Source organism: Euleptes europaea, chromosome 9 (genome assembly GCF_029931775.1).
Source record: "Euleptes europaea isolate rEulEur1 chromosome 9, rEulEur1.hap1, whole genome shotgun sequence".
Taxonomy (NCBI): Eukaryota; Metazoa; Chordata; class Lepidosauria; order Squamata; family Sphaerodactylidae; genus Euleptes; species Euleptes europaea.
In genome coordinates, this window is record NC_079320.1 from 4972616 (window position 1) to 4995254 (window position 22639).

General features: G+C 47.9%; 1 protein-coding gene across 1 annotated transcript; it reads left to right on the forward strand.

Annotated features, from left to right (window-relative positions):
• The first annotated feature begins 228 nt into the window (after window positions 1-228).
• Window positions 229-11673, forward strand: LOC130482970 (5-hydroxytryptamine receptor 7-like). Its single transcript, XM_056855847.1, has 2 exons — window positions 229-737; window positions 10902-11673. The coding sequence occupies exons 1-2, from the start codon at window positions 229-231 to the stop codon at window positions 11671-11673; spliced, it is 1281 nt and encodes a 426-aa protein (XP_056711825.1).
• Window positions 11674-22639: the final 10966 nt, after the last annotated feature.

Consider the following 22639-nt stretch of genomic DNA (forward strand, 5'->3'; position numbering starts at 1 on the left):
GGAACGGTGTGCTGCAGAGAATGTGGATGGGTCATTGACCTGAGTGGTGAGAACTCGGGAGAGGATGAACTGGGGAGATTGGGGAGGACAGAGGCAGAGAAATTACACACCAAATACTGGTCTCCCCTGGGCTGCATCTCACCGCTGTTTTTTTCCTTCCTCTCGCAGCCGACCCCAAGAAAAACCATTGGCTCCTGCCTCTTCTCCACACGGGGGTCAGTTCAAAGCATGTTGATCCGGATTGGCCCCGGACGGTTTTTGGAGCAACACCTTCTCGTTGTGGAGGGCGTCGAGAGAGAGGATCCCACCCGCGAGTCTCCCCCAGCCCCATCCATGCCTGAGGGACCTTCTGAGTCAGTGGAGCCGGACCTGCCACCTGCCAATGTCACCAACGCGACTGACTGCGGGGAGGACATCTTGCTGTATGGCGACACCGAGAAGGTCGTCATTGGGACGGTCCTCTCGGTCATCACCCTGCTGACCATCGCTGGCAACAGCCTGGTCATCATCTCCGTCTGCATCGTCAAGAAGCTGCGCCAGCCCTCCAACTACCTGGTGGTCTCCTTGGCTGCTGCCGATCTGTCCGTGGCCTTTGCGGTCATGCCCTTCGTGATCATCACGGACCTGGTGGGAGGGGAGTGGCTCTTCGGAGAGGTCTTCTGTAATGTCTTCATCGCCATGGACGTGATGTGCTGCACGGCTTCCATCATGACGCTCTGTGTCATCAGTGTGGACAGGTAAGGACGCTCTCGCGGGCCTGGTGACAGATGCGTGGGATCCTCAGAATATCCCAGCCACCCCAAGGGCATTTGGCAGACTAGGCCCGCTTGCCCAGAGACGCCCTGAGCTGCTGGCTGGGCTGGGTACACCCCAAGCTGGTGGCCCACCTGGCAACCTGGGCAATAGTATAGAGCTTAGGGGCATAGAATCATAGAGCTGGAAGGGGCCATACAGGCCATCTAGTCCAACCCCCTGCTCAATGCAGGATCAGCCTAGAGCCAGGGCCGTCTTAACAGCATTATAGCCCCCCGGGTAGGGTTACCAAGGTAGGCCCCTGGGTAGGGTAGGGATTGCCACCGGCAGGAGGGTTTTAGGGGGGAGCCTGAGGAGGGTGGGGTTTGGAGCGGGAAAGGACTTCAATGCCATAGAGTCCAATGGCCAAAGCAGCCATTTTCTCCTAGTGAACTGATCTCTGTTGGCTGGAGATCAGTTGTAATAGCAGGAGATCTCCAGCCACCACCTGGAGGTTGGCAACCCTACCTGAGCTGCTAGGTACCCCCCCCCCCAAAGCTGGTTGCCCAACTGGCAACCCAGGCAGTGGTGTAGAGCCTAGGGGCATAGAATCATAGAGCTGGAAGGGGCCACACAAGCCGTCTAGTCCAACCCCCTGCTCAATGCAGGATCAGCCTAGGTAGGGCATGAGTTACGAGGGCCAGATATGACATTAATGTCACTTGGTTGGGCCAGGTCATGCCTCGCCAGCCCAGATCAAGAGCAGGGGCGAGTGTGGAGGTTAAGGGGAGACATGATAGAGGTCTAAAAATTATACATGGTATGGAGAGTGTGGATAGGGAGAAGATTTTCTGCCTCTCGTAAGACTAGAACGCGGGGTCATCTGCTGAAGCTGGAGGGTGAGAGATTCAAAACTGATAAAAGGAAGTATTTCTTCTCACAACACAATAGTTAAATTGTGGAACTCCCTGCCCCAGGATGTGGTGATGGCTGCCAACTTGGAAGGCTTGAAGAGGGGAGTGGACATGTTCATGGAGTGGAGGGCTATCCAGGCTACTAGTTAAAATGGATACTAGTCATGATGCATACCTATTCTCTCTAGTATCAGAGGAGCATGCCCATTATATTAGGTGCCGTGGACCACAGGCAGGATGGTGCTGCTGCAGTCGTCTTGTTTGTGGGCTTCCTGGAGGCACCTGGTTGGCCCCTGTGTGAGCAGACTGCTGGACTTGATGGGCCTGGGTCTGATCCAGCAGGGCCTTTCTTATGTTCTTTTGTGGCAACCTCAGCTGGCTGGCGGGCCAGATAAGACCTCTCAAGGGGCCGGACACCCCTGGCCTAGAGCAAGTGTTTGTCCAGCCGCTGCTCGAAGACTGCCAGAACGGGGGAGCTCACCACCTCCCTAGGCAGCCGATTCAACTGCTGAACTATTCTTACTGTAAGAGCGTTGCAGGCTGCCCATTTTTGGCACCCTTGGGGCCCCCTGGTCTGCCCAGGGCCACCTGGTGAGTGGAGCTGGGCTGGTGGTTCCAGATTTCCGATACCCTAATGCATTCGCTATTGAATGTCCCATTTGGTTGAGTTTACTGACTCACTTTGTGTAATCCACATGAAGGCAGACTATGAATAACGTAAATAAAATAAATGAACAAATATGTTACCACTAGAAATAGATAACAGACAGATGGTTTTGTAAGGAGAGATTCCGTCCCGCATCCAGTTAGAAGATCTGAACTAAACATTTCCAAAGGCTTTGCCTCGGTAAACTGTTTAGCAGCAGAGTTCTCCAGGATTTATCTATTAAAGTTTGACTATCAACCTTTATTAATACAAACGAGTGAAGGGGTGACTTTGGTTCTTTGAAATTTAACCAGCAAACCAGACAGAGAACCTGAAGAAACAGGTTTATCTTTTATTGAGATAAGAAATTGCTCTCTTTATTGATCAAGACAGACAAAAATACAGGCATGAAAAGGTTACCCGTACAATTACTGTGAAGATAAACGCTAAAATTATCAAAGTTCCTAGCATTGCTTAATCATATTGTAGCAGAAACCTCACCCAGATCTATTATTCATGGCTGTTTCCCTCGTGGTCGCCCCTCCGACGGCTTCGGGTCTTTGATGATGCATGCCATTTCCAATTGTCAGAGGTCGCCTGGCTCTCCCCCTGCATCCCCCCACATTTTGCCCATGTTTTCAGGGACCTGTTTCATCTCGGATTTGAAAACGTGGGCAAAACACGGGGAAACGCAGGGGAAGAGCCAGGCGACCGCTGATGGTCGGAAACAGCATGCATAATCACAACAAAGACCCGAAGGGGTAACTGCAAGGGAAATAGCTATGCATAAAATCCCTTGTCTTCTTCTTCCATCCAGAGAAATCTGATTTGCTTGTCACTAGGGTTGCCAGGTCCCTCTTCGCCACCGGCGCGAGGTTTTTGGGGCGGAGCCTGAGTAGGGTGGGGTTTGGGGAGGGGAGAGACTTCAACGCCATAGCGTCCAATTGCCAAAGCGGCCCTTTTCTCCAGGTGAACTGATCGCTTTCGGCTGGAGATCAGTTGTAATAGCAGGAGATCTCCAGCTAGTACCTGGAAGTTGGCAACCCTACTTGTCACAGTAGTGCATATTTATAAAAACATATCAATCTTATCTTTCTCTCTGTTCTAGCATAATCATGTGATTATTATCTAGTTAACTGCTTGGTTCATAACGAAATATGAGATAATCAATGCAAGTGCAAATGTGGAGGAGAGGGGAATCAAAGCCGGTTGTCCAGATTAGAGTCCACCGCTCTTAACCACCACAACACGCTGGATAGAAATAAATAAATAAATAAATAAATAAATAAATAAATGCAAATGCATACTCTTCATAGAAATAGGATTCACAGATATCAAGAAACTGGATAGGAAGTTAGCAAAGCTGCATGTTTAATTTTTCATTTGAGAAGCAAAGCAAAGGGAAGATGAACACCGGGGGCTTCCTTTATGCTGAGTCAGACCCTTGGCCCATCAACGTCAGGATTGCCTACTCTTGACTGGCATCAGCTCTCTAGAGTTTCAAGGAATTATCTTTCACTTCTCCTGCTGCCTGATCCTTTTAACTGGAGATGATGGAGATTGAACCTGGGACTTTCTGCATGCCAAGCAGACCATCTGCCACTGAGCCCTGGCATCTCTCCCAAAGACACAAGAGCTTGCCTTTTGCTGAGTCAGACCCTTGGTCTGTCAAGGTCAGTTTTGTCTACTCTGGCTGAGTGAAGAGGCTCTCCAGGGTCTCAGACAACCGTCTTTCCCATCCCTTGCTACCGGATCTGCTTAACTGGAGCTGCTGGAAACAGGGTGAGACGCTTTTCTCCCTCTCTCATAACACTAGGACGCGGGGTCATCTGCTGAAGCTGGAGGGTGAAAGATTCAAAACAGATAAAAGGAAGCATTTCTTCACACAAAGCATAGTTAAATTGTGGAACTCCCTGCCCCAGGATGTGGTGATGGCTGCCAACTTGAAGAGGGGAGTGGATATGTTCATGGAGGAGAGGGCTATTCATGGTTATTAATAAAAATGGATGCTAGTCATGATGCATACCTATTCTCCCCAGTATCAGAGGACAATTCCACATGAAGCCAGCTGAATTACCTTGGGCTAGTCACAGCTCTCTTAGAGCTCTCTCAGCCCTACCTAGCTCACAGGGTGTCTGTTGTGGGGAGGGGAAGGAAAGGTGATTGTAAGCCGGTTTGATTCTTCCTTGTAAGCTGGTTTGATTCTTCCTTAAGGTAGCAAAAGTCGGCATATCAAAACCAACTCCTCCTCCTCTTTCTCATAGAATTGGAAGGGACCACCAGGGTCATCTAGTCCAACCCCCTGCACAATTCAGGAAGTTCACAACTACCTCCCCCCCACACCCCCAGAGACCCCCTACTCCATGCCCAGAAGATGGCTGGGGGAAAAATCATCCATGATCCCTGACCAATCTGGCCTGGAGGAAAATTGCTTCCTGACCCCAAAGTGGCGATTGGCATTTCCCTGGGCATGTAAGGAAAGGCCACGAGAGCCACTGGCGCAACCCTTCCTGCCCTTCCTCCTTCCAACACAAAGTGTTGGAAATGCTCCGTTTCCATTCCCTTCTCCATTCCCTCTTGTTCTTTCTCTTTGGTGCTTATTGATGGTGACTGTCTATTCCAGACAGAGATTTCCCATCTTCTCTTGCAAAATGCTTTGTGTCCCTTCCTCCAATGATTCAAATGCTATTTCTCTGCATCACTCTGGTTAAACAAAAAAGTCATCCGAGAGCCCAGTTTAAAATACCATTCAAATACTATTTCATGGTTAAATCCTGATGCTGCTTTTATCCTTACTGCCCCCCCCCCGCCCCCCAAACAAACTCCTAATCTGAAAAAGAAATCCAGGTGGGGAGGGGAAGGTAAGGTGATTGTGAGCCAGTTTGATTTTCCCTTAAGCGGTAGAGCAAGTTGGCATAGACAAACCAACTCTTTCTTCTTCCCGTTCCCACCTTCTCTGCTTTCATGAGGCTGCATAAAACTTCAAGAGCAAACAAAGACAGACAAAGGAATAGTTGTGCACGGAAGGCCAAGCAATTGGCCGTCAAAGGAGGACCATATGCCCTATTCTCCTATAGCGATCTCGGTGCCTTGGTAGGTTGGATTCCAGGCAGCCAAGTCTTCCAGGGTGGTTGGTATGAACACATACGGAGCTGCCGTATACCGAATCAGAGTATCAGTCCATCAAGGTCAGTCAGGGAGCCAGTGAGGTGTAGTGGTGAAGAGCAATGGATTCTGATCTGGAGAACCGGGTTTGATTTCCCCACCCCTCCACATGAGAAGCGGAGGCTAATGAAGTACCTATAAACTTCATTTATGGGAAAACATATATTCTTTCACATGTATGAACACTCATAGGTTTATGAGGTGTTATGCTCAGGTATAGAGCATAGCATCAGGCACATATATATTCTGCACACACATGGAAGCTTTGGGAACGTTGGCATCCACAACTATAAGAAGCCAACAGATTACATACTTGCTTGGTACGGGCTTTCCCCAGTAGTGAAAAACAGTGTCTTACCTTCACTGTTAGGAATGTGGATCACAAGACCAAGTGCTTTTCTTAGAGACCGCCTCGGGCAATATCTATAGGCTATTCTAATGAGATATTGGAGTAGACACCCAATATGCATTGAATCTACGCAATTGTAACGCCCTTGACCAGAAGTGATAAAGGTTCTTGCAATCCTTTGTTCAGGTGTGTGAATTGTCCTGCGCATTTGGGGCAATCCTCACCCGGTGTGTATACTGGGCCTAATAAACAGACTGCTTTGAACCATCAACCTACTGTGTTATTATCATTGGCTACTAATATAACAATACAGAAGCACTTCACTAATCTAGTGAACTGGATTTGTTTCCCCACTCCTACACATGAAACCCGCTGGGTGACCTTGGGCTAGTCACACACTCTCAGCCCCACCTACCTCCCAGGGTGTCTGTTGTGGGGAGGGGAAGGGAAGGTGATTGTAAGCCGGTTTGATTCTCCCTTAAGTGGTAGAGAAAGTCAGCATATAAAAACCAGCTCTTCTTCTTTCTTCTTCTTCTTGTGCTGCAGATGCTTTTTCTTCTTCTTTCTCTAAAAACCAAAATTGAGTCTTTCATCAGGTGGTACAAGATTCAGGAGCTCTGCATAGAGTGGCCAGCTTTGGGTTGGGATATTCCTAGTGATTTGGGGGTGGAGCCTGGAGACGGAGGGATTTGGGGAGGGGAAGGTCCTCGGTGGGGTAACATGCTATAGAACCCACCCTCCAGAGCCGGAATTTCCCAAGCCAGAGTTGGCAACCCTATTAGCACCCCTGCAATGATCGTACTCCAGACTTCCCCCATCTACCCTGCCCAACTGTGTCCCCCTGTGACTCAAGGATTTTTTAAGATCACAATTATCCACTGTGTTTTAAAAAATCTCCCTTCATCTACTCTGGCTGTGTGCATCACAGGATACTTCTTGAAAGGCAAAAGCCAGGAGCAAAAGGAAGTTATTATGTACTCAATTGCTACATACAGGTAAAAGCTTCTGAGCTTGGAAACGTCTGATCTGATTCTGCTTATTCATTTCCGTTGTGAACAGTTCAAGGAGACAAAAACACGCACCAAGCATTTGGGGTTGACGAGAGAGTAATAGAAAGTTAGCGTCTGTTCTATGGCAATCGCGGGTTTCCCACACATTTCTTCGAGACCCTCTTTAGAAATATTTCAGCCTCACCAAGCAAGAAAGGCCAGCTAGAGGAGGGGTGTCAAACATACAGCCCACAGGCCAGATCCGGCCCCTTGAGAGCGCTTATCCAGCTGCAAGCCAGCTGAAGCAGCCACCCACCCACCCCTCGATCTGGGCTGGTGAGGCATGGCCCGACCTGACCAAGTGACATGTCATATCCGGCCCTCGTAACAAATGAGCTCGACACCCATGGGCAAGAGCCCTCCAAAACAGAATTCAGTTTGTGATCGGATGAGTCTGTGGACACTTTAGGGTTGCCAGGTCCCTCTTTGCCACCGGTGGGAGGTTTTGACGCGGAAGCCAAGCGGATTGGCAGTCAATCCAAAATAACACCATCAGAAAGTCCTCTGCTACTTAGAAAAGTTTGGTTTATTTCACAGTTCAAAGATATAATACAAATACTTCTTTCACACTCTCCGCTCATAGCATCCCACACAGAGCTTCAGTTTCACTCCATTATATACACCTGGTGGACACAGCCACCAATCACAGTAGATGCTTAGTCATCCTGACATGGCTACTGTATTGCATCAGCCACCTGTCTATAACTGGATCAGGCCAGCTTCCTCTAGCTCTCCAGGGACTTTTCAGGCTGATTGCATCATTACTAGATGCATCTGATCTAACCTGCACCTGTCAAACTAATCTGACAACCTTGCAATATTGACAGGTTTTGGGGGTGGAGCCTGAGGAGGGCGGGGTTTGGAGAGGGGAGGGACTTCAATGCCATAGAGTCCAATTGGCAAAGCGGCCATTTTCTCCAGGAGAACTGATCTCTATCAGCTGGTGATCAGTTGTAATAACAGGAGATCTCCAGCTAGTACCTGGAGGTTGGCAACCCTAGGACACTTCCTTTCACACATGCAGAGTGACTGAGAAAGGGTTGCCAGTTATAGCCTGGGAAATTCCTGGAGATTTGGGGGTGGGGCCTATGGAGGAGAAATGGGGGGGGGTCACCTAAAATCTATAGTATACCATGGAGTCTGCCCTCTGAAACTGCCATTTTCTCCAGGGGAACTGATCTCTGTAGTCTGGAAATCAGTTGCAATTCCTGGAGAACTCCAGGCCCCACCTGGAGGTTGGAAACCCTAGAGTGGAAAGAGCAGGAAGTCTTAGGAGGGGAGGCAGACCCAAGGCATTTCTGGACCAAGGCGAAGCAACATGCAATGCTTTACGTTTTACTTAGAAATACTTACTGCTGTCACAAAGGAGCCCCTAACATTGTAAGCAAGCTAGGGTTGCCAGGTCCCTCTTTGCCACCGGCAGGAGGCTTTTGGGGTGGAGCCTAAGGAGAGGGTTTAGGGAAGGGAGGGACTTCAATGCCATAGAATCCAACTGCCAAAGCGGCCATTTTCTCCAGGTGAACTGATCGGCTGGAGATCAGATGTAATAGCAGGAGATCTCCAGCTACTACCCTGAGGTTGGCAACCCTAATGCAAGCAGTTATGCAAGTTTACATGGGGGGGGGGGGAGCTGTGGCTCAGTAGTGGAGCACCTGCTTGGCATGCAGAAGGTCTCAGGCTCAATCCCCAGTATCTTCAGTTACAAAGGATCACGTAGCAGGTGATGTGAGAGACCTCTGCCTGAGTCCCTGGAGAGCTGCTGCCAGTCTGAGTAGACAGTAGTGACCTTGATGGACTGATGGTCTGATTCAGGGTATGGCAGCTTCATGTGTGTTCATTTGTGTGACTCCTTAGACCAGAGGTGGACAACATATGGCCCAGGGGAGGAAACATCTGTCTTATGGAAGCTTTTCACCTTCAATTTGTCGGGAACTTTGGCCTTCCAGATGGTAGCTTCAACAGATGCTCCTGAAAACTGGATAAACAGCTTGAGGACGAATTGGCTGAAGAACCGTCAAGAGCGGCAGAATGGAAGAGGGGGCCCTGTGCGGGTGTCTGGACGGCTTTCGGGGCTCCAAGTTGGATGATAGCTGGAACTGGAAAAAAGAATAGCTAGGAAGAGATTTGGGAGGCAGAGGCTGAGAACCCTGCCCGGGTTGGAAGAGGGGAGGGACTTCAGACCTCTGCCTGAGACCCTGGAGAGCGGCTGCCAGTCTGGGTAGACAATGTTGACTTGACAGAACGAGGGTCTGCTTCAGTATAAGGCAGCTTTATGTGTGTGTGTTGCAAAGTCACAGGTCTGTTTTTCCAAGGAGAAGTTTTTATTACTCTTGCCAAGATATATAAAGCATGAACTGATGGTGTTTAACTTCTGCTCAGAGAATGAATATGTTATGTGGGCACAGTCTAGCCATAGCTGCTCATAACCATTTGATAATAATGATATTTATTGCCACTGAATCCTGTTCTGTTCCTTTGCATGTGTTTGAAGTCATGACTAACAATTGGTGGATCGTGTCCATGATTTCCCAGTAAACCACCCACACAAATTAAGAACATTGCTGGTAAAAATAGCAATGGCACCTCTGTTTTCAAGCGCTTTTCACACTTGGCAAATGTACAGCTTCCATTTTATTTTTTTTCATATTAGGTGTAACATTCAAAATATGCATTCCCCAAGCTAAATCCAGATTCTGCCAAAAACACCAAATAAATCAACAACACCAAGAGGAACTTTTAATTTTCAAAGTCCTTTGCATTACATTTGCCTACATGATTCTTTTGAACATGGCAAATGGTTTGGCCACTGGCCTGCATGGCCTCTATGCTACATCTGGAACACTCAGATATTTAGGACACGATAATTTTATTTTATTTTTTAAATAACTGTAGAGAGTTCAGACTGTATACTCATGACCTTGCGGGTGTCACAAGGTCATTGTGCAAGCTGTCTATGGTGTACTTAAGGGGCGGTTGGCAGCTGGAAGCCCCTGGGCCAAATCCAACCCCCTTGAGAGATGCTGTATCATCCTCTCCCATTTGTAGAACTAAAGTAAAAAGACACCAAGGAGGACTTAGCAACAGAACAGGCTGGCTGGTGGCTTGGTGGGTTGGGTGGTGGCTACTCTGGTTCTTAACCGGGAAGGAAAGCAATAACAGCTAAAAAGGCAAATGCAGTCTTGGGCTGTATCAACAGAAGTATAGTGTCCAGATCACACGAAGTGATAGTATCGCTTTACCTAGAGTATTGTGTTCAGTTTTGGGCACTGCAATTTAAGAAGGATGTAGACAAGCTGGAACGTGTCCAGAGGAGGGCAACAAAGATGGTGAGGGGTCTGGAGACTATCCTAAGAGAAAAGGTTGAAGGAGCTGATAATGTTTAGCCTGGAGAGGAGAAGACTGAGAGGGGATATGAGAACCATGTTCAAATACTTGAAGGGCTGTCATATAGAGGATGGTGCTGAGTTGTTTTCTGTTGCCCAAGAAGGTCGGACCAGAACCAACGGGTTGAAATTAAATCAAAAGAGTTTCCGTGTAGACATTAGGAAGGATTTTCTAACAGTTCAAGCGGTTCCTCAGTGGAATAGGCTTCCTCGGGAGGTGGTGAGCTCCCCTTCCCTGGAGGTTTTTAGGCAGAGGCTAGACGGCCATCTGTCAGCAATGCTGATTCTATGACCTTAGGCAGATCATGAGAGGGAGGGCATCTTGGCCATCTTCTGGGCATGGAGGTCACTGGGGATGTGTGGGGGGGAAGGTAGTTGTGAATTTCCTGCATTGTGCAGGGGGTTGGACTAGATGACCCTGGTGGTCCCTTCCAGTTCTATGATTCTATGATTCTAACATACTAAATCAACTCTTACCTCATTTTGGAAGCCCGAAGGTTTTTAGGGCAAACAATATTGTTATCCTGATGGGGCCTTCCAGAATAACTGGTTGCTGATTGGGGAGGCAATTTTTGCACTGATGCCGAAATAATTCCACCCAATATCGTAAGCAAGAGAATAAAAACCGATCCAGCCTGACAACACCTGATATTTGTTTTCCAGGTACCTGGGAATAACCCGGCCTTTGACGTACCCGGTGAGACAAGATGGGAAGCTAATGGCCAAGATGGTGTTCATTGTCTGGCTTCTGTCCGCTTCCATTACTCTCCCTCCTCTGTTTGGCTGGGCTAAGAACATCACCGTGGAGCGGGTCTGCCTCATCAGCCAGGACTTTGGCTACACCGTCTATTCCACCGGCGTCGCCTTCTACATCCCCATGACGGTCATGCTGGTGATGTACAACAGGATCTATAAGGCGGCCCAAGCCAGCGCGGAGAAGCATCGGTTCATGGACCTCTCCAGACACCATGACCAGGACGGGGCATACTGCATCGAGATCGGCGTCCGCGGCCAGCGTAGCGCCAAGAGGGACAAGGCTGCGGAGGAGTGCGTGACTTTGTCCAAACTCCTCCGCCAAGACCGCAAGAACATTTCCATCTTCAAGAAGGAGCAGAAGGCAGCCAGGACTCTGGGCATCATCGTCGGGGCCTTCACCTTTTGCTGGCTCCCCTTCTTCTTGATGTCCACCGCCAGGCCTTTCATCTGCGGGAGCCAGTGCAGCTGTATACCGCTGAGGCTAGAAAGGACCCTCCTTTGGCTGGGCTACACCAACTCTCTTATCAACCCCTTGATCTATGCGCTCTTCAACCGAGACCTGAGGACTACTTTCTGGAGCCTTCTACGATGTAGCTACCGCAACATCAATCGGAGGCTGTCTGCAGCAAGCATGCACGAGGCCTTGAAAGCCACAGAGAAGCATGAGTGCATACTTTAAGACTTTGGACCACTCTGACTTTTCCTTTGAAAGGTACTGAAGTTGCTGTGCACCCCCTCCCGGAGGCAGTCTCTGGTTGCATTGTCAAGAGGGCAAATCTCCCTAATGAAGGGCAACCTTTCTTTAATTCCCATTTAGCATCGGAGACTTTTACTAGCCCACAAAAAAATGTTTATTGGTCTGCTTAAGTTCATGATTTGGGAGGAAAATGAGAACCACTTCTCTTCTAACTTGCAGAAACGTTCCTGCTTGGTTACCTACAGGTTGGTTCGACTCGCCGTACGTGACCATCAGACAAGTTCGCTCTACTGTAACATACACACAATGATGGTGTTTCCCTGGTGGTGGCTACTCTGGTTCTTAACCAGGAAGGAAAGCAATAACTGGGGAGATGGGACGTGTCCCCCACCAGCTTTACTTCAAGTAGGAAAGGAACCAAGATTGTAAGCACATGGTAGATTTCATGGGTGCATTAGGATAACTCCTGAATTGCACTTCTCTCATAAGGAGAGTCATCATTTTTCGTTGCTTTCTGAGTACATAAAGCACCTCACATACCTAGAAACAGTAACTTTTGCAACACCCCTATAAGGTCGGTCAGTATTATTATCCCAATAGCAAGGTGAGATTGGGTGGGTGGGGGGGCACCTGACAAATTAATTGAACATTAGAGTTCACAGCTTCGACTGCCAGATTCAGCATCCCAAGAATTCTGCTCAAAACAAAAGCTAGTTTCTAGTCCTGATGAAATCAAATGTATGGCCTGATGAGGTCCAGCAGCCAGAAGGGAACCAAACAAGATTTCAAGAGGATGGGGGTCATAGCCTCCGATGGTTGAACTACAAGCAGGTTGGAATCAGTGTCCATCCCAATCTTTTTCTTCTTCAGAACTGTATCCAGACCATAATTTAAAAGTCTTTTTTGTGCCCAAACTCAAGCAGATTCGCTCCCCCTCCCCAAGTTACAGGATCAAAATAAATGTTTGACTAAAATCACTTGGCATTTGGAGGAGTGGATTAGGACCGTATCGGGAAAAGGTTATATAAGGCTTCTGTTCTTTGTGCTTTTGAAGACCTGGAAAACTGAGTTTATTATGAATTGTTTTCCCCATGGTGCAGGCATCCAGTGCACTTGGTACACACATTCAGATCGGCAAACACACACACACAAAGATGGTTTCTAAGAGGAGGGGGAATGGGAGAGAGACAAGGGACAAAAGAAAGAATTTAGCTTCATTATCTTTCTTCAGCTTCCCCCCCCCCCACATCCAGTTGTTAAGAAACCCTGACCCCTTATTAAACCCACACACCCAGTCGCACAAAAACTTAGTTCCCACTGAATCAAATGTGTCCAAGTAGCCCATTAAGAATAAATTCAAGCACAAAGAATGCTGTTTTAAAGGTTAAGGGTGAATTACTCCACTTGTACGTAAATCGTTCCAATTAAACAAAACATACTACTAATTGATGGCTTTGTGTTCTAGTAATTTTTATTCCACATTTTCCCAAGAGTACTTTGGGGTTACGACTGAACAGGAATAGATAAGACCCATCTGCCTGTTATATTCCATGTCACATTGAAATGGGAATCATAGTTAAGAATTTCCCTTGTAAACTGGTTTCCAAAACATCTGCTGACTTTAACTGAGACACAGGGGGTTACCGCACTTGTATTCCCAGCGATGTATTAAGAGTTTGAAAATGTTATAAGAAATACTGTTCGCACTTTCTGTGTATTCCCACCAATGTATTAAGAGTCTGAAAACGTTATAAAAAATACTGTTCGCACTTTGTTTGGCCCCTTTAGCTGTGAAGATGTCTTCCAACCATTTATGAGCCGTGGTATCCAAAAACCCTTTTAAAGCGATGTTTTTTTATAACATTTTCAAACTCTTAATACATTGCTGGGAATACAAACTGCGATAACCCCCACAACTAAAGCAATTCAAGATACGACATCTCAGCAGTGTGGTGTAGCGGTTAGGAGTGGCGGACTCTAATCTGGAGAACTGGGTTGGATTCCCCACTCCTCCGCATGAAGCCTGCTGGGTGACCTCGGGGCTAGTCACAGTTCTCTCTGAACTCTCTCAGCCCCACCTACCTCATAAGGTGTCTGCTATGTGGAGAGGAAGGGAAGGTGATTGTAAGACAGGTTGATTCTCCTTAAAAGGTAGAGAAAGTCAGCATATAAAAAAACCCTTCTTCTTCTCCTTCTTCTTCTCACTTTGATTCGAATCCAGTAGCACCTTAGACGCCAACGAGATTTTCAGAGTGTAAGCTTCCATGAGTAACAACTCCCTTCATCAGATACCCGTATCTGACAAAGGGAGCTTTGACTCTCAAAGGCTTGTACCCCCAAAATCTCATTGGTCTATAACAGGGGTGGGGAACGTCAGGCCCAGGGGCCGTATAAGGCCCGCGAAATCATTTGGTCTGGCCCTTTGTGGGTCCTGGTAGATCTCTAGCTCAGAAGGATCTAAGACTGGCGATCCGCCCCCTACCGCGCCTCTATTCAAGGTGGATGTGAGTTTGTTTTGCCAAGAAAAGAAACCTTCTTTCCCCCTTGCAGAAGAGTCACTAGCTATGGAGCTGCTAGGACCACCCAAGAAACTGTGTTAACCCTTTCCCACCTGGGCCGTGGAGAAACGTGTTTGCTGCCCTGCCTGAATCTCTTGGGCCCAGCTGGGGACGGCAGACACTCGGAGCCATCTCTGGTCGTGCCTCTTGGCTAAATGTTTGACCAAAAATAGCAGTCTAATTTTTAAGTGGATAATTTTGTATGGCCCGCGAATGATGTTATAAATATCCAAATGGCCCTTGGCAGAAAAAAGGTTCCCTGCCCCTGGTCTATAAGGCGACATTGGACTCAAACTGAAGTGTTCTACTGCAGGCCAACATGGCCACCCTCTGAAACTGTCTCGCCCATTGATTCTCTGTGTGGCCTCTGCTTTCCCAGAACTTACCCAATGCTATATTTGAACTCTCGGCTCAATGTCTCTGGAATCCTGTAACCTTTCACAGGTACATCTGTCTGTCTTCTTCTTTGCTCACATTGGGTTATATCCAAATGAAATTTTCCAGTGGCAGAATGTAACTTTCCTGTCTCCCTTATCCCACTAAATCTTGCTCCTCAAGAGACCCCAAGGAATGACGTAAAGGAAATTTGCAGGAAGGGGGATCAGCAGGAATTGTCAATTTAGTCTGAATCCAGTCTTTCCTGCCAAATGGAGACTGTGGGACTACAGAAAGTTTTTTTTTAAAAAGGAAAAAAACAAACTTTAAAAAGCCTTTATCTGCAAGTGATCCTAATAAAGCCACCTTATATGGAATCAGGCTCTGATATGGATGGCCCAGGCTAGCCTGATCGCATCCAATCTAGGAAGCTAAGTAGGGCCAGCCCTGGTTAGTACTTGGATGGGAGACCACCAAGGAAGTTCAGGGTTGCTACGCAGAGGCAGCCAATAGCAAACCACCTCTGTTTGTCTCTGACCTGACCTGGATGGGTAGCCGAATCTCATCAGATCGCAGAATCTAACCAGGTTGGCCCTGGTTAGTACTTGGATGGGAGACCTCCAAGGAAGTCCTGGGTCACTATGCAGAGGCAGGCAATGGCAAAACACATGTATTTATCTCTTGCCTTGAAAACCCCATAAGTCAGCTGTGACTTGGCGGTACTCTCCTCTACACATGGAGTCAGATGAATGGGGGCCTCTAACTCTTCCCTGTCCACTTTCTAAAGCCGCAGTTCTCCAAGGCCATTTATGCAGGGGTATTTACCTCGCAGTGCCTGCTGGACTGCTTCGAGGCTTCCTTTGCATTATTCATGATTTTACCGACCTTCAAACGTGACTTCGCTCCGGCCTCGTTCTTCCCCCAGAGTTCTAGGATCCTGTTTTAGAACGAATTTAAATACTGCTTCGAGGCAAGAGCAACACAAATTCCCCCCATTTCCATACATAGCTCTTAACTTTGGGTTTCTCTCCCCACACCCATTTTGGCTTCTCCCTCCCACGTGTCTGTCCCTCCCATCCAACCCCTTCCTTCAAAGCAAAGCACAAAGGAGTGAAACCTTCATGAAATGTGCAGGAAGACACCGAAGAGAGGCTGCAAAGATAGTAAGGCAGCTCCCGGCAGGTGGGGAGGAATACCCAGCAAAAGCACACGCAGTCCCTTTAAGAACTGACCCGCTCCCTCCAAGTGAACTGCAACAAGGCTGCATTTTCAGGGGGAGCGACTCAGAAGCTCCACTGGGAATGCCTAATTAATCACAAGGTACTCCTGGAATTGGGGGGGAGCCCTCATGCATATGATGTTTGAGAATTTGGAACAGAAAACTGCAGCAAACCAAACACAAATTTTCCCCTGTGTAAATGACCCAAGAGTCCTGGCTACCTGATGTCCTTTAACTGGAAGTGTTGGGGGCTAAAACTTGGGACCGTCTGCATGTAAAGCATCTGTTCTCCTGAGCTCTCCCTCTTTCCCATAGCATCGCTGTGCGTATAACTAACTCCATGAGGTACTATTTTCAGCAACGACATATGGAAAGGAAGTAGCGATGGTGACACCCGTTCCCACCTTCTCTGCTTTTATGAGGCTACATAAAACTTCAAGAGCAAACAAAGACAGACAAAGGGATCGTTGTGAACCAAAGGCCTAGCCTTTGCTGAGCAATCCACCGTCAAAGGAGGACGAAATGTTCTTTTCTTCTATAGAGATCTCAGTGCCTTGGTGGTTGGAGTCCAGGCAGCCCATCTTCCAGGGTGATTGGTATGAACACATATGGAGCTGCCGTATAGTGAATCAGATCATCCGTCCATCAAGGTCAGTTTTTTCTACTCAGGCTGGTAGCAGCTGTCCAGGGTCTCCAGCAGCAGCAGAAGAGTTGATTTTTATATGCCAACTTTCTCTACCACTTAAGGAAGAATCAAACTGGTTTACAATCACCTTCTCTTCCCCTCCCCACAAAAGACACCCTGTGAGGTAGGTGGGGCTGAAAGAGTTCAGAGAGAACTGTGACTAGCCCAAGGTCACCCAACAGGCTTCATGTGTAGGAGTGGGAAAACCAACCCAGTTCACCAGATTAGCGTCCACTGCTCATGTGGAGGAGTGGGGAATCAAACCCGGTTCTCCAGATCAGAGTCCACTGCTCCAAACCACCGCTCTTAACCACTACACCATGCTGGCTCTCTGACGACGAAGAAGAGTTGGTTTTTATATGTTGACTTTCTGTACCTTTTAAGGAGAATCAAACCGGCTTACAATCAACTTCCCTTCCCCTCCCCACAACAGACACCCTGTGAGGTAAGTGGGGCTGAGAGAGTTCAGAGAGAACTGTGACTGGCCCAAGGTCACCCAGCAGGCTTCATGTGGAGGAGTGGGGAATCAAACCCAGTTCTCCAGATTAGAGTCCGCCACTCTTAACCACTACACCACACTGGTGGTACATATTGACAATTTGCCTTTGGCCCATTTGCATATTACACATTACATATTGTCTTTTCATTTAATCTACTGCAGATGCCTTCTCTCCCCTTTCCCCACACATTTCCCCCCTTCTAAAATTTTGCCGACCTGTATCGGGAAAATATGAGAGCGGGGTTTCCCCCCTCCCTCCGATTGTTCTTTCTGCTGTGCCCGCCAAAGATTAACATGGCACTGTCACGCTTGGATAAAAAAGACTTTATTTTCCTTGCTGTGCAAATCACCCCGTCCAGGGAAGCAGGTGATGTTCTTCTGGCTCCCATCTGCTCTGAGAAAAGAACAGCTCGTGGTTTCCTTCGGCACCACGAGAGGAAGATGCCCAAGTGACAAAGTAATGAAGCAGAGCTTATGAAAAGGTTGGTAGTTGACTGGGACACGGTGCTGTGACCCAGGGTCATATCCTTTCACCGTGAAAGAGTGGAAACGGACTGGATATACACAAACTGGGCCCCATAGCAAGGTCTCACCCTCTGTCTGCTCCTTGAAGATACACCACCCCATCCATGGAGGTGCAGTAAAGCCCTATTGGAATGGCTTGCTGGGGGAGGGGGGAGAAGAAGAAGAGCTGGTTTTTATATTGGGGAGGGGCAGTGGCTCAGTGGTAGAGCATCTGCTTGGCATGCAGAAGGTCCCAGGTTCAATCCCCGGCATCTCCAGTTAAAGCAGTGGTTCCCAACCTTTTTTTGACCAGGGACCACTAGGACTTTTTTGTTCGGTGCAGGGACCCCAAGGTTCAAAATAAAAATTCCGAGAATTTGAAAATAAACTTTAATCATAACTGTTAGTTAAACATTAAACTTAGAATAATATTTGAATATATATTTTTATAATAGAGAACTTTTAATTGAAAATATTAATTTATTATGGGTTTATAACTTTTTTTCATGGACCTTAATTTAGTTCTCGCGGACCCCTGGGGGTCCACGGACCCTTGGTTAGGAACCAGTGAGTTAAAGGAACCAGGCAAGTAGGTGATGTGAAAGACCTCTGCCTGAGACCCTGGAGAGCCCTGGAGTGGGGCTGTGGCTCAGTGGTACAGCATGTGCTTGGCATGCAGAAGGTCCCAGGTTCAATCCCCGGCACCTCTGGTTAAAGGGACCAGGCAAGTAGGTGATGGGAAAGACCTCGGCCTGAGACCCTGGAGAGCCGCTTCTGGTCTGAGTAGACAATGCCTGACTTCGATGGATCAAGGGTCTGATTCACTATAAGGCAGCTTCCTGTGTTCATATGCCGCTTTCTCTACCACTTAAGGAAGAAGGCTTATAATCACCTTCCCTTCCCCTTTCCACAACAGACACCCTGTGAGGTAGGTGGGGCTGAGAGAGCCCTAAGAGAACTGTGACTGGCCCAAGGTCACCCAGCTGACTTCATGTGGAGGAGTGGGGAAACCAACCGGGATCACCAGATTAGCCTCTGCCGCTTATGGTGGAGGAGTGGGGCATCAAACCCGGTTCTCCAGATCAGAGGCAACCACTGCAAACCTCCACTCTTAACCACTACACCATGCTGGCTCTCCAGCATAGGATGCTTCTTCTTCTTCTTCTAAAGGCGTGGAGGCTGCTGGAGGCCAAATTAGTTGGCCCCACAAAATTTCTGGAGGATTGGGGAAGTGGCGCCTTTTAACAATATGGTCACAATTGAACAGTGGAGAAAATTGAAGAATTGAACAGTGGAGAAAATTGAAGGAGAGGCTGAAGCTAGATGGGCTCGCAGAGCAGCAGTGCCAAACACAGGGCCTCTGGGACATATCTCGCTGGGGATACGAAGGCTATATTTTCTCTGAGAACCAGAGTCGTGCAGTGGTTAAGAGCGGTGGTTAGCAGCGGTGGACTCTAATCTGGTGAACCAGGTTTGATTCCCCACTCCTCCACATGAGCGGCGGAGGCTAATCTGGAGAACTGGGTTGGTTTCCCCACTCCTCATAAAGCCAGCTGGGTGACCTTGGGCTAGTCACAGTTCTTTCCAAGGTCTCTCAGCCTCACCTACCTCACAAGGTGTCTGTTGTAGGGAGGGGAAGGTGACTGTAAGCTGGTTTGATTCCTCCTTAAGAGAAAGTCAGCATAGAAAAACCTCCTCCTCCTCCTCCTCCTTCTTCTTCAAGGTGGAACTAGATCACATCTATTTTTTGAACATGTCTCCAATGCAGTCAGCATTCGAGGATATGAGCCAGAAAGGTAATGGCTTGGAAAGCACACGTCTTTCACTGAAAAATTGAACAATCTAGAACTATCCCTCCAAGAAATATATATTTTTAAAAATCTTAAAGAGCCCATGTCATGCCGGAGGCAGAACCAGAATGCCCCTTCCTTAAAAGCTTGCCTCCATATGGTCTGTTTTTTAAACTACATATGTTTGTTTATTGGGTTACATAAAAGTCATCTGTTCCCCCGGCGGGACCTGGCTCTCTCCAGGTGAAACAACATCTGTTTTTCTGCCTCAGCAGACCTTAATGTCATTCTGCAAAGAAACAACATGAAGCAAAGAAACATTTTGAGAAGCGGACAGCTGGCAATTTGACCAAAAAGGTTTCCGTTCAAGCGCCGCTCAGGGGAACTGACCTTCCATGTTCTCCAGCCAGGCCAAGACAAAAAAAATGCTGATGAAGAAACAGGCTGGTACGGTTCAAGAAGAAGAAGAGTTGGTTTTTATACCCCACTTTTATCTACCGTAAGGAGTCTCAAACCGGCTTACAGTCACCTTCCCTTTCCCTCCCCCCAACAGACACCCTGTGAGGTAGGTGAGGCTGAGAGAGCTCTAAAAGAACTGTGACTGGCCCAAGGTCACCCAGCAGGCTTTGTGTGGAGGGGCAGCATGTTAATATTTTAGATAAATGTAAAGGCATTGACGTAGATTCCCCCTAGACGTTTAACAGAGAGTGACCACATCTTGAGTTTCTCGTTTGTGGGCCCGCGGCGCTAGAAGGCAGCTGACGGTTTGAACAATAGATCACCTTCCGAAGCATTGTCAGTTCTAGTATACCTGTCTTGATGTAGCACCACAAGTGGATCTGGAAGTGATCGTCAGCTTCATTAACCCAGCCATTTCCAACGATGTAAACCATCTGGGTTCATTAGCTTAACCACAAATGAAGTTTCATCTTCCTTTACGTGCAGGAATAGAACTGAGATATCAAGTCCTCTTGTTATACATTGTGTGAATATCTTGGGGCGGGGACGTTACCTTCATTCTCTCCTTGTGGGCTTCCAAGAACATCTGGCTGGCCAGTTGTGGAAGGGTGGTACTGAGGTGGGCATGTGGCTCAGTGGAAGAGCATCTGCTTGGCATGCAGATGCTCCCAGGTTCAATCCCCAGCATCGCCAGTTGAAAGGGCCAGGCAGTACATGATGTTAAAGACCTTAACCAAAGACCCTGACTGCGGCCATTTATGCATGGCTTTCCCTCCAACTACTTTGGGGCTTTGCCTTGATGACGCATCCATTTTCCCACTGTCAGAGGTCGCCTCACTCTCCCCTCAAGCTTCTGCGCTCGTAGCCTGCATTTTCTGAATTCATGTTTCGCCAGCATCCAGAAAACCCAGGCAAAATTTGGGGAAAGGCGCAGGGAGAGCAAGGCGAACTTTGTCGGTCGAAAATGCAAGCGTCATCAAAGCAAAGGCCCGAAGTAGTCAGCGAGGTGGCCGCGAGGAAACTGCCAGGGATAAGCGGCCTGTGATGGACCAATGGTCTGACTCATTGTAAAGCAGCTTCATCTGTTCATGTGACCATAGAATCATAGAGTTGGAAGGGGCCTTACAGGCCATCTAGTTCAACCCCCTGCTCAATGCAGGATCAGCCTAGAGCATCCCCAACAAGTGTTCATGCAGCCGCTGCTTAAAGACTGCCAGTGGGAGGGGGGGGAGCTCACTGCCTTCCTAGGCAGATGATCCCACTGTCAAACAACTCTTACTGTAAAAAAAATCCCCCCAATATCCAGCTGATACCTTTCCGACCGCAATTTAAACCCATTCTTGTGAGTCCTATCCTCTGCTGCCAACAGGAACAGCTCCCTGCCCTCCTCCAAGTGGCAGCCTTAAAACCTTAAGAGAGCAATCATGTCCTCCCTTAACCGCAACCTCCTCTTCTCCAGACTGAACAGTCCCAACTCCCTCAGCCTTTCCTCGTAGGGCTTGGTCTCCAGGCTTCTGGCCATCCTCGTTGCTCTCCTCTGCACCCGCTCCATTCTGTCCACATCTTTTTTGAAGACTATGGACCAGTACAGCAACATTGCTCATTTCCCTCTGGTTTTGCAAACCTTGTCTTCTTTTAAAACCAAAATTGTTGCCCTTAGTAGCAAGAGAATTCACTTCACTCTGAGTAGAGCAGAGCAGTCAACACAAGCCTACCAAGCTATCAAGGATAATTTTAGCAGATGCAATTTATTAAAAGCCGTTAAAGGATCATTCTAATATAGGTGCAGAAAAGAGCAACCAAAATGATCAGGGGACTAGAGCAACTGCCCTACGAGGGATGGTTAAAACGCTTAGGGCTGTTTAGCTTGGAAAGAAGGCGGTTAAGGGGAGACATTATAGAGGTCTACAAAATTATGCCTGGTATGGAGAGAGTGGACAGGGAGAAACTATTCTCCCTCTCACATAATACTAGAATGCGGGGTCATCTGCTGAAGATGGAGGGTGAGAGATTCAAAACAAATAAAAGGAAGTATTTCTTCACACAATGCATAGTGAAATTGTGGAACTCCCTGCCCCAGGATGTGGTGATTGCTGCCAACTTGGAAGGCTTAAAGAGGGGAGTGGACGTGATCATGGAGGAGAGGGCTATCCATGGCTACTAGCCAAAATGGATACTAGTCATGATGCATCCCTATTCTCTCCAGGATCAGAGGAGCATGCCTATTCTATGAGGGGCTGTGGAACACAGGCAGGGTATTGCTGCTGCAGTCACCTTGCTTGTAGGCTTCCTAGAGGCACCTGGTTGGCCACTGTGTGAACAGACTGCTGGACTTGATGGGCCTTGATCTGATCCAGCAGGGCCTTTCTTATGTTCTTATGTTAAGAGAACCCACTTCACTCTGAGTAGAGCAGAGCAGTCAACACAAGCCTACCTAGCTATCAAGGATAATTTTAGCAGATGCAATTTATTAAAAGCCATTAAAGGATCATTCCAATATAACCGAGCAGAGTCTGGCAGTTTCCTACGTCTAGCCCGGCCAAAGACTTTTCAGCTTCCTGCCAGAAAATGAAATGCATGTTCCGCAAGCTGGAGTATAATTAAGAAGATTGTCATGTGCAGTGTTCACATCAGTGTGCCCGGTGGCGGAGACTTCCCGGACACATAATTGCAACCTCCTCCTTGGCTGGGTTGCGTGGAACTGCTAATGCCAAGGAGGTGGATGCCGCCAATGGGAAGTTTTCGATGAAGCTCATTTCTGGGGGCTGGTCATGTTGGTCCGCAAAAGAAGAGCTGGATTTGAGTCCAGTAGCACTTTAGAGGCCAAGGAGATTTCTGGGATATAAGCTTTTAAGAGTC

Bases quoted from the DNA above. Each gene is read 5' to 3' on its own strand.
- LOC130482970 (XM_056855847.1), top strand. From the start codon at position 229: ATGTTGATCCGGATTGGCCCCGGACGGTTTTTGGAGCAACACCTTCTC. The intron at 738-10,901 runs GTAAGGACGCTC...TTTGTTTTCCAG, and splicing joins TGTGTCATCAGTGTGGACAG to GTACCTGGGAATAACCCGGC.